Genomic DNA, 18,872 nt, shown 5'->3' with positions numbered 1-18,872 from the left:
CCTATGAAGAACTAGGTAGAGATAGTTTGGGTGGGATACCAGTAAAGCCCCAACTAATTGAAAGTCCTGAAAAAATATTTATTAAAAATAATCTAAACAGTCAAAAGAAGAACTGGGATGGAAACAAACAATCCAATCCAAAAGAAAAGAGATTCCAGTCCAGAGGAAGGTCTCCTCGGCGGAGAGAAAGATCTCCGGACCAAGGACCCAAGTCTCCCCAAAGGGAGCCCTCTGTGAAAAAATACAACCTTAGAAGTAGGGATAACATAAAGAAACCTGATAGATATCAAGATTTTGATACACGTCCCTCTCAATCTTTTCAGACTTCCTCGCAGAAATCGGAAAGAAGAGGACGATCGGAACCCAGGGAAGGGCACGTCAAGTCCAAAGACAAGGAACCTGCTCATCCAAATAAAAAATTACAGTTTCCAAAAAAGAAGGTAGCCAGTATTAAAATATTCAACAATGCCGAGAATACTGAGGAGACAGCTGAAAAACGGAGAGTGGGCTCAGACAATGCTAGACAGCGCAGCAGAAGTGAGCATAGCACGCAAAGTCCTTATGAATCATCTGGAGACAGTGGACACGAATGAATACATTCAGGTGGAAACTGCAGACACCAGAGTTAGCAAACCTCACAAAATATATGAAATAACTTTACGTATAGAAGGGGATAAGACTAGAAAAATAAGGGGCCATTTTTGGGATAATCTCTCCCAGGGCTATGACATCCTTCTAGCTGAAAAAGATTGGCCACCAGAGTTCGTCAGGGAGTGCCCACATGGCGAAGAAATAATTATGCCTGCCTTCTCAAATCATATTCCAATTCATAAAAAATATACACTTGCAAGAAAGTGGGCAGTAGCTCAAGCTCCTGCTTTATATAAAAATCATGTAGGATGGGATGAGGTCTCTCCTCCTCACAAAATCCAGTTAAAATCACAACCTACTGCACAAAGGCAGTATCCAATCAAGCAAGAAGCTAAAAAACAGGTAAAAGAAATTCTAGATCAACTAGAATACCAGGGGGTGATCGAAACTTGCACCTCACAAATGAACAACCCTTTGTTTCCTGTCTCCAAACAAGACAATTCATATCGTCTAGTTTTGGATTACAGACACCTTAACTCGTGTTGCAAAACTTTTGCAGTACAAAACTCGCATAGTGCTGCACTAATGAATAACATAGTGCGCAAAAAATATAAAACAACATTAGACATCTCTAATGGATTCTTTTGTCAAAATATAGCACCAGAGAGCAGATACTTATCAGCGTTCTCAATAAATGGCGCTCAAAAAGAATTCTGTCGGTTACCCCAGTCGTACAAGAACAGCCCAGGATCATTCTCAGCGAGAGTAACAGAGTTACTACAAACATATGATGACGAAGCATTATCTTATGTCGATGACATATACCTAACAGATGATGACTTGGATACTCACTTGAAGAGAGTGAACACCATAATACTTGGGTTCGCAGCAGAGGGTTACAAATTCAACTTTAAAAAATCTAGAATTGCCCATCTAACAGTCCTGTTCTTAGGATATGAATTATCAAGTGAAGGCAAAAGCCTGGCTGACAATTTCCTAGAGAAATGTGCCGTACTCCAAGCACCTAGAACACTAAAAAACCTACAGTCAATTCTAGGCTTCCTAAATTTCGGAAGAACATACATTGCAAATTACGCAGAAAGGGTCAAACCCCTTTATGATCTAATAAAACCAGATTTAAAGAAAAACAATTGGACTCAAAAACACACAGAAATTCTGAGATCCTTACAAACAGATATGTTAATTAAAACAAAATTAGAAACACGTGATAACACACGCAACCTTGTGATTCGAGTCATCCCAGGAAGATGCGGATTCACATACCTGACCTCGAATGAGGGAGAAAAGGTACCAATTGCATTCAAATCACACTTGTACACAGAAGCTGAAAAGAAATTCAGCATTAAAGAAAACATTGATCAAGCAGTTCAAACCGCAATAGCTAGAGAAAAAGATAAAGCTGACGGTAGACACATCACAGTCAGAACAGCAGAATCAGCCTTTGAGGCATTAACAACACCGTGTAATTTACCAACAACTGCATTGAATCCGGAATGGATACAATGGGTGAATTCCATTACAATGGACAAAGTAAAATACTACTTTGATCCAGAACTAGAGGAACTAAAATATCTAGAATATGAAAGAATATTCCCTCTGCCAATCGACATTCTGCCATTACGACAGTACGCTTGTGTAATCTATACAGACGGACATGCACAACGATCCGTTTGGGGGGAACATGCATACAACGCCACATGTGAGATTACAAAAGAAGTGTGGCGCGGAGGTATACTAAGACCTCTATTAACAAAAACACACTCAGTAGAAACTAATTCAGAACAACAGACTGAAATAATAGCATTGAAAATGGCGCTAGATAATGCAGATCGCGAATTCCCGACACTCATAGTGTCCGATTCATATTACTGCGTCAAATCATATAACAGCAATTTACAGAAATGGATTCAAAACGGTTACAAAGATGACACAGGTGCAACAATAAAACAAAAACTGCTTTGGGAACAAATAGTTCTGTTAAAAAAAGAACTACCAAAGACTCACGTGATACACTCACTGAGTCATCAGCGTGATGGCGTTCACGTTGCAGGGAATTCATTGGCTGAGAAAGCCACAGCGGTAGCAACTGAATCGGCTTCCGTAGCTAGAAAAAAGCGTGCAGTAAAATACATTGACGGTGAAACAATGCTGGCGGTGAAAACGTCATCAAAAGGCGACTGCTCAGCGTTACCGATCAGTTACCCACTCAAATATACATACATAATCGATGCAAACTCCGTTCCTTTTGCTCGAATCCCTGGAGTGGGGGATAGAGTAATTCCAAACAAGGACAGGAGAACTTTGTTAATAGCAGACGCACATATGGGCGAGGGTCTCAGACACCTCAAACTAAAAGATTCTCTGGAAGAACTACAATCAGTGTACTGGTGGCCAGGCATGAGCCTGCATCATCACATCTTTGTAAAAAAATGCCCGGGCTGCAACAGAGATCGCAGCGGCGAGAGGAACGGGGTAATACCATGGCGTTTCACTCAATAAGGGCTAAACAATCAGTGAAACAAGTGTAAATAATGCGTCCCATTAACAAATAAAGACTAGTTTCCACTTATAAATGTAGACCCCAGCACTCGGCTGACGTCGGGACTGTTATACAAGATTTGCGAGTCTAAATGGCATATACGCTAGGAGCATGCTACGTTTGACCAATGTTTTCACTTTAGCCCTCAAGCTTGTGGGAAAGCACGGCCAAATGAGCATAGCGAAGCGGGATTCTTCTCACTTCCTTCCTGAGGGATACGGGACGGTGTAAAGAAAAAACCAAGACATAAAGCAATCTATAACAGCAAAGGTATTAGGTTCGGGAGCTGGGTGGGTCAAACATCTAATAAGTGTCCAACATAGTCTAAACAACTTGCCAAGAAATTATCTGAGGGGATTCAGTCCGTACGAATTACTGTTTGGAACTAGGATGCTAGTCTTAGATCTTGACAGTCAGACTTCAGTGGTAAAAGGAAAAAGCTTTGATATCAAAGATGGTTTGGCTATTTTACAGGACTTAAACGAAACAAGAAAAGACCTGAGCAACATAAAGTTGAAACAGCAGCCAACAACCACTGAAGAACCACCACCTGTCCCAGCAAGACCTGTCTGGATTCCAAAAGTCGGGGATCTAGTCAGAGAAAAGATCGCGGTAAAGAAGGAATTTGGGCCTTCTTACAGAAAAGCAGTTCCTGTCTTGTCCATCAACGGGACGAGATCAGTTGTACTACCGCCGCTTGCTGGTAAAAAGGAGAACAGAGTTGTATCCATCGACCTGGTAAAACCACAATCATGTGGCCGATAACAAACAGTAGGCCAAGTGGACTCCCGATAAGTAGTAGAACACCGAGGTTTGCTACAAGTACAGAGGTGCTAACTAAAAGGCTAATCACATTCGAAACGCCTACAGAACAACAACAAGGACTATGCAACAATGCAATGGAACTCACACCTCTGAAAACCCAAATAAAAACATTTAGTAGAGACACACCAACCTACAATGAAGTAACAAATGAATATGCTGAAGCTGCAAGAAACAGTAATCCTGAAGCAATTGGAACAATAGACAGAACGGCATCCGGCTACTTCATCAACTTTGAAGATTCTTCTGAAGATCTAAGTGAATCAAAGACACAGCCATCAACAAAAACTTTTAAAGATAAAGCTAAGTAAATATGGAAACAGCTGAAAGAAACCTATCTGATTTCTCCATGGATTGAATTTTGGGTGTCCTTTGGTGTATTTATCCTGATACTTTGGCTCATCATGATACTATGTTTGGGACGCTTCATTGAGGGAAAATATGCTAAAATGGACACAGCAAGCCAGAAAATCAACTTGATCCTCAAGCCACACACGTCTTCACATGTCAAGAAAAGAGAACTTTCTTCAGTCAATTTCACAGCCAATCCTATACCGGGTGGGGTAGCATGGGACAATACTGACTATGAAATTTATGGTCCGGTTGAGATCCTCAAATATCCACACCAAATCAAGATCTCGTTGAGTGACTTTGTAAAACCAAACTCATTTGCTGATGATTGGGACTTTGAAAGTATCAATGACATAATGTCTGATCTAGTGATGTCTGCTAAATTTACCAAACATGATTATTTGCAGGGTTTGTCTAATTATGATAGTATGTACTGCTACAACCACTATGGTAACCATTTTTTACATAAATCAGCACAACCTAGAAATGTTTTAAATTATAATCAATGGGAACATTGTGCAACCCCTCCAAAAGGAAGCTCAAGAACCTTTTATGACAAATATTCATACTTTTCAGGGTTCAACACAAGTAATGCAGAAACATTGTATTTCAAATTATCAAATAAGACAGGAACAAAAACCATGCTTACAAACACAAAATTGATATATTCGGACTCATTTTTTGAACAAATGAATACATTTGGTTTTGATTATTGGGACAAAAATGTTGAAGTGAAAAGTGTTTGGGGTACAAAAGAATGGCAAGTACAAGGTATAGAATCATTGTTTAGAGCCTGCATGATCCCAGAACAAATTATATTCTTGAATGAAACTATTCAACAAACTACCTGTCTTGGATTAGCCAAAATCAAAGACTTAAATAAACCGTCTATTCCAAAACCAACAATGAACAGCAATAACTCTGCAGATGAAGAGATAGACGTAAACTATGTATTAAACCAAAACAGAACAAATCCTGATTGGAAACAATGGTTGATCTGGCCCACAGATACTAATAACTGTCAAGACAGATTCCTGAACAAAACACAGGGGTTCAAATTGACCAGGCCAGACCCAAGATATTCCCAAAGACAACACCCAGGGATAATCAACACCTACAGTGTGGGCAAACTCTGCCTTCAATGGCTAAAAACTTCCACACTGACAGAAATTAAGCAACACCTAACTTTACTTACTGATGGTGCTGACTTGCGTGATTTCATTATGGGACCACGCAAACAGCGTCAAAAACGCTTCATAGCAGCCTCTATATATGCAGCTTACAACGAGGCCTGGAAGATAACTCAAATTGAGACAGCAGAAAGTATACGGGAAATTGACCGTATTAATTTGGAAAAATCGCTTTCTGTAGTGGACAATGGGTTAATGACTCTGTCCTACAGAATCTTTTCATTGGACAGCATTGTGTCATCAGCAATCGACATAATATCGCAAGACTTACTGTTGTTACAACACGGTCAGTCTCAATTGCGTTCTATTGTACAGCTTGGCTGGACGTTACAAAATCTGCGTTCAGGCTATGTGCCTTGGCGTTTAATCAACACAACGTCACTATTCACTATCTTTAACCTTACTGATAAACAGATCAGTATGGCACAGAAGGGTGCTGATTATACAATCCTGAGCATTGAGAAACTCGAGAGATTACCATTGACAATGTCAGAACGACCTGTCATTGAATGGATAATACATGGGGTAATTAATATTCCGATATCTACTTTCAGGTTTCAATACTGCCAAAAATATATACAGGCTGGCATGTACGAAAAATCGGGTAAAGGGTACATTAAGACAACATGGAACTTGCCCTATTCACATGCATGTGTCAGTAATAAAGGACAGAAAGTGTTTCTTAGTGGCAATAATTGTGCGATGTCACTAAGCGGTACACTTCTGTGTAATGGAATTAGTTTGCATGGAGCCTGTGAAGGGAACTCAAATAACCTTTCATGTCACCAGCTAGGCACACCTGCAACAGAGATAGAACCATTCTTTAAAAGACTCTAACGGGAGTTACATTCTAATTGTGGATCGCAGATGTTGTAGTCTACAGCCCGGGGTTCATTATCTCATCAGTACGACTGCGAAGGTCATGTGCTGTGGACGCTTATTGTTCCCCAGCTCCTTTCCAGACAGGGAGGCAAGGGCATGGCCTAACTTGAAAATTACTTCTATTCGAGTTGATACTTTAAGCAGAATGAAAACAGTGCTTCTTCAGACGCCGACCAGGCTCACGTCATCAAAAGAAACGTATGATCTCCTAGTCGCAAGGACGACTGCAGAGAATCACTCATTGTTATCAACTAATTCCCCCATACATTTCGCAGAAATCCTGAATGAAATCTTAAATATTTCTGATACCAGTGGAGTCTCAAATGTATTTAAGACAGTATTTTCGATGGCATTAACACCATTCAAAGCCATACTGGGTATTTTTCCAGACTTCGTCCATTCGATTTTTGGAGGAGTTCCCCTCATTTTGGGACTAATTGCAGGAATCCTATTCTTAGTCCTTATATTTCGTTATGGCAAACCATGTCACAGACAAAACACCTGCGACAAGGGAAGAAACAATCCGAGCCATTGGATACCGGGACCGGATATCAAAAATCCTGGGACTAACCCGGCTTAGAGACCTGAACATGACTTGGTTTCTTTCATTTCGGCCGATATGGCAAAGATGTGTTTTACCTGTATTAAGGTGCATGCTGTGCGGAGAAGAATGCGTGTTGGACACCTGTCTGACGCTACAATCGGATGCGCCAATGGATGCAGAAACATTGTTGGGTCCGGTAAAGGCTCATGCATTGTGCTGCCCTCAACGGCTGCCAATCGTGATGACGGCATTCGTGGAAACTTCACCACTACGATTAAGGGGTAGTGAAGATCAAGTTGAAAGCAGCATCGATCAGGTACAACTTTCTGTCAGCAATACTAATCAAAACGTCAATGGAGACAATCATGCACATGAATGCATGGTTACATCCTTTTCCGAGTTAGTGGAACTCTCACAGGAAGCTGTTGACAGCTTTTTCAGCAGTCTCAACGATATGATGTTCTCACCAGAGCAGAAATAATGACTCTTGAACAAGCTAGCACACGGCGTTCCCGACACCTTGAATTTGGCCTTCAACTTTAATAATAAAGTAGCAAGATCGACTTTTTCTACAGTTCACGGACAGCAATTTTTTAGCAGCCCCAAAATATTTTTTTTGGTTACATTTTACGGGACACTTTTCTTCTGCTTAAAGTAAGAACTATTCTTAGAGAACTAATTTCTATTTTTAGAAACTTCATAGACATTAGCTGCCCGCTGGTATGTTTATAAATATTTTTGAACTGTGATGAAGTGGTCTCGAACTTTTCTTCTGTATTAAGAGCCATTTCATGTGTAATTCTAATATTCAATTACAAATAATGTATACATATGCGAGATTATTTTAGCATTATTCTACTGCTTGAGTGCATATAGTACATATGACTATTTTTTTCCCGTATGTTACATAATTTCAAAATGCATTATGTGTATTTTGGGGTGGTAAGGTATACACGATACTCTACAGTATGTTTTACTATGCCTAGATTCGTAAATATGGCCATAGTTAGCGTGGAGTGGGTGTGATGTATTCCTATAGGTTCTGTATCGATCCCCCTATTCCTGACCCTATTCTGGTTAACGAGTTAACTAGCAGCCATCCCATGATGCAGAAACCGTTATCTGATTACGCCAGACCACGGCACAGGAGCGCGTTATCTGATTAGGTCATAACGCTTGCCATCTAATTAGGCAAAGCAATATTCCTCCAGCCCCTGATAAGGCATACGGAGTTCTCAAAACAAATCAAACCTATGACAACCTGGGAAAAACCCTGCGGCCATTGTTTTGATTTCACCGAGAACTTCAGTAAAAGAATGCGCTAACGACCAGCTCGTATGACATCCTTATTGACGTATCTATGTCCATCCTTACGTCAATCTCGGCACCTTACAGGTATAAATATTACCGATATTGCCTTAAGCAAACACACGCGGTGGTGACGAGATCGGAGCAGCGAGAGAGCGAAGCCCACTAGCTGCCCCGCCTTCCTGACGCGCTGAGAACGAGACGCTGCCTTTCTCCTGCCGAGAAATCCAGCTCCGGCGCTTCCGAGCAGCCCTTGCAGGCAGCCTGGAATATCGAGACCAAAGATGAGAGATACCATCCCTCAATCATCCTAGATTCAAGGTACGGAACTGAATAATCCCTTGCAGAGAATTCTTGAATCAGTCACTTGGCAAAACAAACTTAACTTAAACTACTACTTTCTATCCCCGCCCACGTATTAGGCTTAGGTCAGGTACACCGGGGTAGGCGTAGTTAGAAGCACCAGTTGAGTACGATTAGTCAAATGTTTATATGTATGTATCTATTCTGTCCATTTTAAATAACGTATGGCTTAGAAACCATATCAATGTTTTTACAGTATTATTTTATACTTCTGCTTTCATTGTATGCACTTTACTTAACCATAAGTATTACAATAATATCGATTCATTTCTCTTGTACGAGAAAAGAGACTGATCAATAAATAACATCTTTTATTGAACACGCCCGTCTCTTCCTTTTCTCTACAATCTGGTGAAACTAAGAATGCACGTACTGACTGAGTAAAATAAGTTGTCTTTTGTTTTCACACGACTCTAGAGATACACTCTTGATTAGGGGAGAGCAAAGTTGTCATGTTCTATGGTTGTCAGAAACTAAATCCCTTCTTGTCTATCCAGGGAGGTTCAACTCCTCCTTGTCTATTCGAGAAAGTTTCTAGTGAACTCTGAGCTAGCTGGCAAACCCAAAACTTTAAGTCTAATATCGACAGTAGAAGACCTAGTTAACGTCCGGTCTAGGTCTATACTATTGGAGGTATTATTCCAATGCGCAGAGCCTATTAGGATAATAGGAACTACACTACAGTATTCACAGCACTAGGCCTTGCAGTTCTTGAGCGGATGCAGGCAGGTTCCAATCCATCCACTTCTCCTCCAGCAGCATCCACTCCTCCTCCAGCAGCCATGAGGGTAGTATTCACAGCACTGGGCCTTGCAGTTCTTGAGCGGATGCAGGCAGGTTCCAATCCATCCACTCCTCCTCCAGCAGCATCCACTCCTCCTCCAGCAGCCATGAGGGTAGTATTCACAGCACTGGGCCTTGCAGTTCTTGAGCGGATGCAGGCAGGTTCCAATCCATGCACTCCTCCTCCAGCAGCATCCTCTCCACGGAAGCAGTCATGAGGGCAGTATTCACAGCACCGGGCCTTGCGGTTCTTGAGCGGATGCAGGCAGGTTCCAATCCATCCACTCCTCCTCCAGCAGCATCCACTCCACGGAAGCAGCCATGAGGGTAGTATTCACAGCACTAGGCCTTGCAGTTCTTGAGCGGATGCAGGCAGGTTCCAATCCATGCACTCCTCCTCCAGCAGCATCCTCTCCATGGAAGCAGTCATGAGGGCAGTATTCACAGCACTGGGCCTTGCAGTTCTTGAGCGGATGCAGGCAGGTTCCAATCCATCCACTCCTCCAGCATCCTCTCCACGGAAGCAGCCATGAGGGTAGTATTCACAGCACCGGGCCTTCCAGTTCTTGAGCGGATGCAGGCAGGCTCCCATCCACTCCTCCTCCAGCAGCATCCTCTCCACGGAAGCAGTCATGAGGGTAGTATTCACAGCACTGGGCCTTGCAGTTCTTGAGCGGATGCAGGCAGGTTCCAATCCATGCACTCCTCCTCCAGCAGCATCCTCTCCACGGAAGCAGTCATGAGGGTAGTATTCACAGCACTGGGCCTTACAGTTCTTGAGCGGATGCAGGCAGGTTCCAATCCATCCACTCCTCCTCCAGCATCCACTCCACGGAAGCAGCCATGAGGGCAGTATTCACAGCACTGGGCCTTGCAGTTCTTGAGCGGATGCAGGCAGGTTCCCATCCACTCCTCCTCCAGCAGCATCCTCTCCACGGAAGCAGCCATGAGGGTAGTATTCACAGCACCGGGCCTTGCAGTTCTTGAGCGGATGCAGGCAGGTTTCAATCCATCCACTCCTCCTCCAGCAGCATCCTCTCCACGGAAGCAGCCATGAGGGTAGCATTCACAGCACCGGGCCTTGCAGTTCTTGAGCGGATGCAGGCAGGTTCCAATCCATGCACTCCTCCTCCAGCATCCTCTCCATGGAAGCAGCCATGAGGGTAGTATTCACAGCACTGGGCCTTGCGATTCTTGAGCGGATGCAGGCAGGTTCCAATCCATGCACTCCTCCTCCAGCAGCATCCTCTCCATGGAGGCAGCCATGAGGGTAGTATTCACAGCACCAGGCCTTGCAGTTCTTGAGCGGATGCAGGCAGGTTCCAATCCATCCACTCCTCCTCCAGCATCCACTCCACGGAAGCAGCCATGAGGGTAGTATTCACAGCACTGGGCCTTGCAGTTCTTGAGCGGATGCAGGCAGGTTCCTTCCCATCCACTCCTCCTCCAGCAGCATCCTCTCCATGGAAGCAGCCATGAGGGTAGTATTCACAGCACCGGGCCTTGCAGTTCTTGAGCGCATGCAGGCAGGTTCCAATCCATCCACTCCTCCTCCAGCAGCCATGAGGGTAGTATTCACAGCACTGGGCCTTGCAGTTCTTGAGCGGATGCAGGCAGTTTCCAATCCATCCACTCCTCCTCCAGCATCCACTCCACGGAAGCAGCCATGAGGGTAGTATTCACAGCACTGGGCCTTGCAGTTCTTGAGTGGATGCAGGCAGGTTCCAATCCATCCACTCCTCCTCCAGCATCCACTCCACGGAAGCAGCCATGAGGGTAGTATTCACAGCACTGGGCCTTGCAGTTCTTGAGCGGATGCAGGCAGGTTCCATTCCATCCACTCCTCCTCCAGCATCCACTCCACGGAAGCAGCCATGAGGGTAGTATTCACAGCACTGGCACTTGCTGTTCTTGAGCGGATGCAGGCAGGTTCCTTCCCTTCCACTCCTGCTCCAGCAGCATCCTCTCCATGGAAGCAGCCATGAGGGTAGCATTCACAGCACTGGGCCTTCCAGTTCTTGAGCGGATGCAGGCAGGTTCCAATCCATGCACTCCTCCTCCAGCAGCATCCTCTCCACGGAAGCAGCCATGAGGGTAGCATTCACAGCACTGGGCCTTGCAGTTCTTGAGCGGATGCAGGCAGGTTCCAATCCATCCACTCCTCCTCCAGCAGCATCCACTCCTCCTCCAGCAGCCATGAGGGTAGTATTCACAGCACTGGGCCTTACAGTTTTTGAGCGGATGCAGGCAGGTTCCAATCCATCCACTCCTCCTCCAGCATCCTCTCCACGGAAGCAGCCATGAGGGTAGTATTCACAGCACTGGGCCTTACAGTTCTTGAGCGGATGCAGGCAGGTTCCGATCCATCCACTCCTCCTCCAGCAGCATCCTCTCCACGGAAGCAGCCATGAGGGTAGTATTCACAGCACCGGGCCTTGCGATTCTTGAGCAGATGCAGGCAGGTTCCGATCCATCCACTCCTCCTCCAGCATCCTCTCCACGGAAGCAGCCATGAGGGTAGTATTCACAGCACTGGGCCTTGCGATTCTTGAGCGGATGCAGGCAGGTTCCAATCCATCCACTCCTCCTCCAGCATCCTCTCCACGGAAGCAGCCATGAGGGTAGTATTCACAGCACTGGGCCTTACAGTTCTTGAGCGGGTGCAGGCAGGTTCCCATCCACTCCTCCTCCAGCAGCATCCTCTCCACGGAAGCAACCATGAGGGTAGTATTCACAGCACCGGGCCTTGCAGTTCTTGAGCGGATGCAGGCAGGTTCCAATCGATCCACTCCTCCTCCAGCATCCTCTCCACGGAAGCAGCCATGAGGGTAGTATTCACAGCACTGGGCCTTGCGGTTCTTGAGCGGATGCAGGCAGGTTCCTTCCCATCCACTCCTCCTCCAGCATCCTCTCCATGGAAGCAGCCATGAGGGTAGTATTCCCAGCACTAGGCTTTGCAGTTCTTGAGCGGATGCAGGCAGGTTCCAATCCATCCACTTCTCCAGCAGCATCCACTCCTCCTCCAGCAGCCATGAGGGTAGTATTCACAGCACTGGGCCTTGCAGTTCTTGAGCGGATGCAGGCAGGTTCCAATCCATCCACTCTTCCTCCAGCAGCATCCACTCCTCCTCCAGCAGCCATGAGGGTAGTATTCACAGCACTGGGCCTTGCAGTTCTTGAGCGGATGCAGGCAGGTTCCAATCCATGCACTCCTCCTCCAGCAGCATCCTCTCCACGGAAGCAGTCATGAGGGCAGTAGTCACAGCACCGGGCCTTGCGGTTCTTGAGCAGATGCAGGCAGGTTCCTTACGTTACCTTACGTTCTCATCAAGGACTCCTAATGGTTAATGGCTGTCGAATGTTACCAAAAAAGACCAAAGCTGAGTACCTTACGTTCTCATCAAGGACTCTTTGATGAGAACGTAAGGTACTTAGCTTTGGTCTTTTTTGGTAACATTCGACAGCCATTAGATCCCTAGTTTGGATTTTGATAAGACCCCATTGTTCATTTTTTATAGGATTGGAAATAATCCGTTTTACGTGGGATTTACCACCACCTTTACTCCTTTGAGGGTAAGCAATTTAGATACACTTGGGCATTTCTCTTAGACACATATATGTCTGGCAACAGCTTAAATACTTATTCATCTCCTTTATAGGGTCATCTATAATCCCTTGGTTGCCCCAGTTCTATTGTCCTGATGAAGACTCGCATGGCCCAGGCATAAATGACCGTATGGCCCTAAGACGAGTCGAAACGTCGACGCTCTGTGTACAAAAACCCTGGACCCCTTTGGTTTCTATATTGTTGTGCAAATATTCATGATATATATTTATCTTGAAAACTGATGAGAAAGTTTGCCTAAGTAACTTAGCGGCCAGGTTGTATAGGACGGATGAATGTGGATCCGTTACTGTTTTGTTAACTAATTTGAATATTTTATGTCACCATCTTTTGAATTCTTTTTCCTTCTAATCACTATACACATCCTTTTGCACCCCGTTGCTATGTTGCACGCTCCATTTGGGGCAACCACTATAATCTACAATGTTTTGTAGTTAGACATTATGGTACTTGTTTGACCAAGAGACAATGGATTAAATATATTGCTCTTGCTGATGCTGTTGCTTTGTATGCCTTTTTCATTTTTTATGAATATATGCATACATTGGATAGAGCTGATTAATGTGTATATGCTCCTAAATTCATTTAATTTATGACTGTTCACTGATTAACTCAGTTCTTAAATTATAGAGGTCTTGGACCGCTGTTTTCTAATATCGCATTGATACCCAGGTCCGGCACCTTTTGGGTTACCCCATTACCTTAATGGTTGCACAGTGCACCAAACAGGCCCAATAAGTCCTGCAACTATCACCTCATCATCCATGTTCTACAGCCTACCTTGGCTCCTGTACTCAAAGAGTCTGGGATCCGCCTTAATCGGGATGAGCCCGAGCCGGTGTGCCAGGATCTCGTCTTGGATAATGGAGGTGTTGTTGTAAATGAAGACCTTCTCCACTGCCATTGTAGGTACCTGGGTATCAGAAAACAGAGGAATCAAGACAGAAGCACAAATCCAGAACCCATAGACACCTTTTGACTCTCCACCAGATAAAACAAGCAACACCACCTTCCCCCCCAAAACATAGAAAAACATTAACAAATCACAGTCCCTGCAAGGGTGGAGATTACCATGTGGATGAAACTGTGGCTAGGACTGGAGATGGGATGGAATAGATTCAGTGAACGAAAGGCAGAGCAGGTGGAATTAAAAATAGCATTCAGTACGAAAACTTTTTTCTCCCTAAGGAAATATATCCAGTGCTTGCCATGGGGCCCGCACTGCGGCAATATTTATTGACATTGCTTCGAAAGCAGTCATTGGTGCTAATTTGATCACAGAGACAGAAGGATGAAAAGGTGAAGCTGCATTCTTAGCAGGGTGTTGCAATTCATCTTTGCATAAGATACGAGGATGAGGAGACGGGGGAGGGAACCCGTGGGCAAGACCATGTTCATCTATGTGTTATCTGGGAGTGGTGGGAATGGAAATGAGGGAGTAGTGGGGAGGGGATAGTGGTATTGCACATAAAGTCAAAGAACAGGGCAAATGGGAGACTTAACATAAGAGAAACAGATGGACCAAAAAATTTCTTGGGGCCAAACAGAGCAGACTTCCATGCTGAAGAAATGTAAATCACAACAGATTGCCATTCTTGTAGGTTAATTACAAGAGAATAACAGGCAGCAACTCTTCAAAGAATGATGCATTTAATTCGACATGCAATCTTTCCATATCATCTTTAACTCTAAAATGCAGCTCTTTTCAGGGAGCAAGAGCCTCTCCGCTGATTAGGAGTCTATGGAATCTGATAGACCATTGACCAGGGGAATTAAAGGATTACTGTAAAGACTTTCAAACCATCAATTGTGTAGGGCAGCAGCTGCAGGTCAAAGGCCAGGTATTCCACATGTTTATGTAATGTCCTAATTGGGTCACAATTCGAAGATCAAATCCCCATATCGTCTCTCTAAGCCGTGAGAATGTAGTGTAGTTCCTATTATCCCAATAGGCTCTGCGCATTGGAATAATACCTTCAGTAGTATAGACCCAGGACGGAGGTTAACTAGGTCTTCTACTGACGATATTAGACTTAAAGTTTTGGGTTTGCCAGCTAGCTCAGAGTTCACTAGAAACTTTCTCGAATAGGCAAGGAGGAGTTTAACCTCCCTGGATAGACAAGAAGGGATTTAGTTTCTGACAACCATAGAACATGACAACTTTGCTCTCCCCTAATCAAGAGTGTATCTCTAGAGTCGTGTGAAAACAAAAGACAACTTATTTTACTCAGTCAGTACGTGCATTCTTAGTTTCACCAGATTGTAGAGAAAAGGAAGAGACGGGCGTGTTCAATAAAAGATGGTATTTATTGATCAGTCTCTTTTCTCGTACAAGAGAAATGAATCGATATTATTGCGATACTTATGGTTAAGTAAAGTGCATACAATAAAAGCAGGAGTATAAAATAATACTGCAGAAGCATTGATATGGTTTCTAAGCCATATGATATTTAAAATCGATAACATAGATATATACATATATACATTGACTAATCGTACTCAACTGGTGCTTCTAACCACGCCTACCCCAGTGTACCTGACCTAAGCCTAATACGTGGGCGGGAGTAGATAAGTAGCAGTTTAAGTTAAGTTAGTTTTGCCAAGTGACTGACTCAAGAATTCTCTGTAAGGGGTTGTTCAGTTCTGTACCTGAGATCTAGAATGGTTGAGGGCTGGTATCTCTCGTCTCGATATTCCAGCTGCCTGCGAGGGCCGCTTGGAAGCGCCAGAGCTGGATTTCTCGGCAGGAGAAAAACAGTGTCTCGTTCTCAGCGCGTCAGGAAGGCGGGGCAGCGCGTGTGGGCTTCGCTCTCTGCTGGGCTCCTCAGCACGTCTCGCTGCTCCGATCTCGTCACCACCGCGTGTCTTTGCTTAAGGCAATGTCGGTAATATTTATACCTGTAAGGTGTCGAGATTGACGTAAGGATGGACATAGATACGTCAATAAGGATGTCATACGGACTGGTCGTTAGCACATTCTTTACTGAAGTTCTCGGTGAAATCAAAACAATGGCCGCGTGGATTTTCCCAGGTTGTCATAGGTTTGATTTGTTTTGAGAGCTCCGTATGCCTTATCAGGGGCTGGAGGAATAGTGCTTGCCTAATTAGATGGCAAGCGTTATGACCTAATCAGATAACGCGTTCCTGTGCCGTGGTGTGGCTTAATTAGATAACGGTTTTTTGCACCGTGGGATGGCTGCTAGTTAATTATTAACCAGAACAGGGTCAGGAATAGGGGGATCGATACAGAACCTATAGGAATACATCACACCCACTCCACGCTGACTATGTCCATATTTACAAATCTAGGCATAGTAAATATACAGTAGTGTATGTGTATACCGTACCACCCCAAAATACATCCATATGCAGTTTGAAATTATGTAATATACGAGAAAAAAATAATCATAAGCATTATATGCACTCAAGCAGTAGAAAAATGCTAAATTAATCACGCATATTCATACATCATTAGTAAAAAAATATTGAAAATAACACATGAAATGGCTCTTAATACATAAGAAAAAGTGCGAGACCATTTCATCACAAAATAAAATATTTATGAACAGGCCAGAGGGCAGCTAATGACTCTAAAGGTCCTAAAATAGAAATATAGTTCTCTAAGAATAGTTTCTACTTTAAGCAGAAGTGTCCCGAAAAATTGCAAAATATTTTGGGGCCGCTGAAAAATTATGTTCCGCTGTCCGTAAACTGGAGAAAAATTTGTTCATTATACTGTATTATCAAAATTGAAGGCCAAATTCAGGGTGTTGGGAACGCCTTGTGCTAGCTTGCTCAAAAGTCATTATTTCTGCTCTGGTGAGAACATCATATCATTTAGACTCTCGAAAAAGCTGTCAACAGCTTCCTGTGAAAGTTCCATTAACTCGGAAAAAGATGTTACCATGCATTCATGAGCATGATTGCCTCCATTGATGTTTTGATCAGCACAGCTAACAGAAGGTCGTACCTGATCGATGCTGCTTTCATCTTGAACCTCACTACCCCTCAATCGTAGTGGTGAAGTCTCCACGAATGCCGTCATCAGGATTGGTAGCCGCTGGGGACAGCACAATGCATGAGCCGTGACCGGACCCAACAAAGTTTCTGCATCCATTGGCGCATCCGATCGTAGCGTCAGACATGTGTCCAACACGCATTCTTCTCCGCATAGCAAGCATCTTAATACAGGTAAAACACAGCTTTGCCACATAGGTCTAAATGAAAGAAACCAAGTCATGTTCAGGTCTCTAAGTCGGGACAGTCCAAGGATTTTAGATATCCGGTCCCGGTATCCAATGGCTAGGATTGTTTCTTCCCTTGTCGCAGGTGTTTTGTCTGTGACACGGTTTGCCATAGCGGAATAACAGAATCAAAAATAGGATTCCTGCCACTAGTCCCAAAAGGAGAGGAAGTCCACCAAAGATGGAATGGACAAAGTCTGGAAAAATACCCAGAATGGCTTTAAATGGTGTTAAAGCCCCTGAAAACACTGTCTTAAATACATTTGAGACTCTACTGGTATCAGAAATATTTAAGATTTCGTTCAGGATTTCTGCGAAATGTATGGGGGAATTAGTTGATAACAATGAATGAATCTCTGCCGTTGTCCTTGCAACTTGGAGATCATACGTTTCTTTTGATGACGTGAGCCTGGTCGGCGTCTGAAGGAGCACAGTTTTCATTCTGCTTAAAGTATCAACTCTAATGGAAGAAATTTTCAAATTCGGCCATAACCTTGCCTCCCTGTCTGGCATTGCGCTGGGGAACAATACTCGTTCACAGCACATGACCTTCGCAGTCGTAGTTATGAGATAAGCTATTCCGGGCACTAAGCTACAACATCTGCGGTCTACAATTATAATGTAACTCCCGTTCGATAGTCTCCTAAAGAATGGTTCTATTTGTGTCGCAGGTGTGCCTAGCTGGTGACATGAAAGGTTATTTGAGGACCCTTCACAGGCTCCGTGTAAACTAATACCATTACACAGAAGTGTACCGCTTAGTGACATGGCACAATTATTGCCACTAAGAAACATTTTCCGGCCTTTATTACTGACACATGCATGTGAATAGGGCAAGTTCCATGTTGACTTAATGTACCCTTTACCCAATTTTTTGTACATGCCAGCCTGTATATATTTTTGGCAGTATTGAAACCTGAAAGTAGATATTGGAATATTAATTATTCCATGTATTATCCATTCACTGACAGGTCGTTCTGACATTGTCAATGGTAATCTCTCGAGTTTCTCAATGCTCAGGATTGTATAATCAGCACCCTTCTGTGCCATACTGATTTGTTTATCAGTGAGGTTAAAGATATTGAATAGTGACGTTGTGTTGATTAAACGCCAAGGCACATAGCCTGAACGCAGATTTTGTAACGTCCAGCCAAGTTGTACAATAGAACGCAATTGGGACTGACCGTGTTGTAATAACAGAAAGTCTTGCGATATTATGTCGATTGCTGAAGACACAATGCTGTCCAAAGAGTATATTCTGGAGGACAGAGTCATTAACCCATTGTCCACTACAGAAAGTGATTTTTCCAAATGAATACGGTCAATTTCCCGTATTCTCTCTGATGTTTCAATTTGAGTTATTTTCCAGGCTTCGTTATAAGCTGCATATACAGAGGCTGCTATGAAGCGTTTTTGACGCTGTTTGCGCGGTCCCATAATGAAATCACGCAAGTCAGCACCATCAGTAAGTAAAGTTAGGTGTTGTTTAATTTCTGACAGTGTGGATGTTTGTAGCCATTGAAGGCAGAGCTTGCCCACACTGTACGTGGTAATTATCCCTGGGTGTTGTCTTTGGGAATAACTAGGGTCTGGCCTGGTCAATTTGAAC

The 18,872-nt window shown here is 43.8% G+C and overlaps 1 protein-coding gene across 2 annotated transcripts in view; it reads right to left on the bottom strand.

Moving 5' to 3' along the window:
• The window catches only part of POLR1C (RNA polymerase I and III subunit C), a 143,338-nt gene that overhangs the window by 54,603 nt on the left and 69,863 nt on the right, over window positions 1-18,872 (bottom strand). For both annotated transcript variants that reach the window (XM_078647445.1, XM_078647446.1), the window contains one exon: window positions 13,800-13,932. In XM_078647445.1, the coding sequence (XP_078503571.1) occupies window positions 13,800-13,932 (133 nt within the window). The remainder of the gene's footprint in view (window positions 1-13,799; window positions 13,933-18,872) is intronic.

This window comes from Lissotriton helveticus, chromosome 6 (genome assembly GCF_964261635.1).
Source record: "Lissotriton helveticus chromosome 6, aLisHel1.1, whole genome shotgun sequence".
Classification (NCBI taxonomy): domain Eukaryota; kingdom Metazoa; phylum Chordata; class Amphibia; order Caudata; family Salamandridae; genus Lissotriton; species Lissotriton helveticus.
This window is presented reverse-complemented; position numbering and strand designations above follow the sequence as displayed.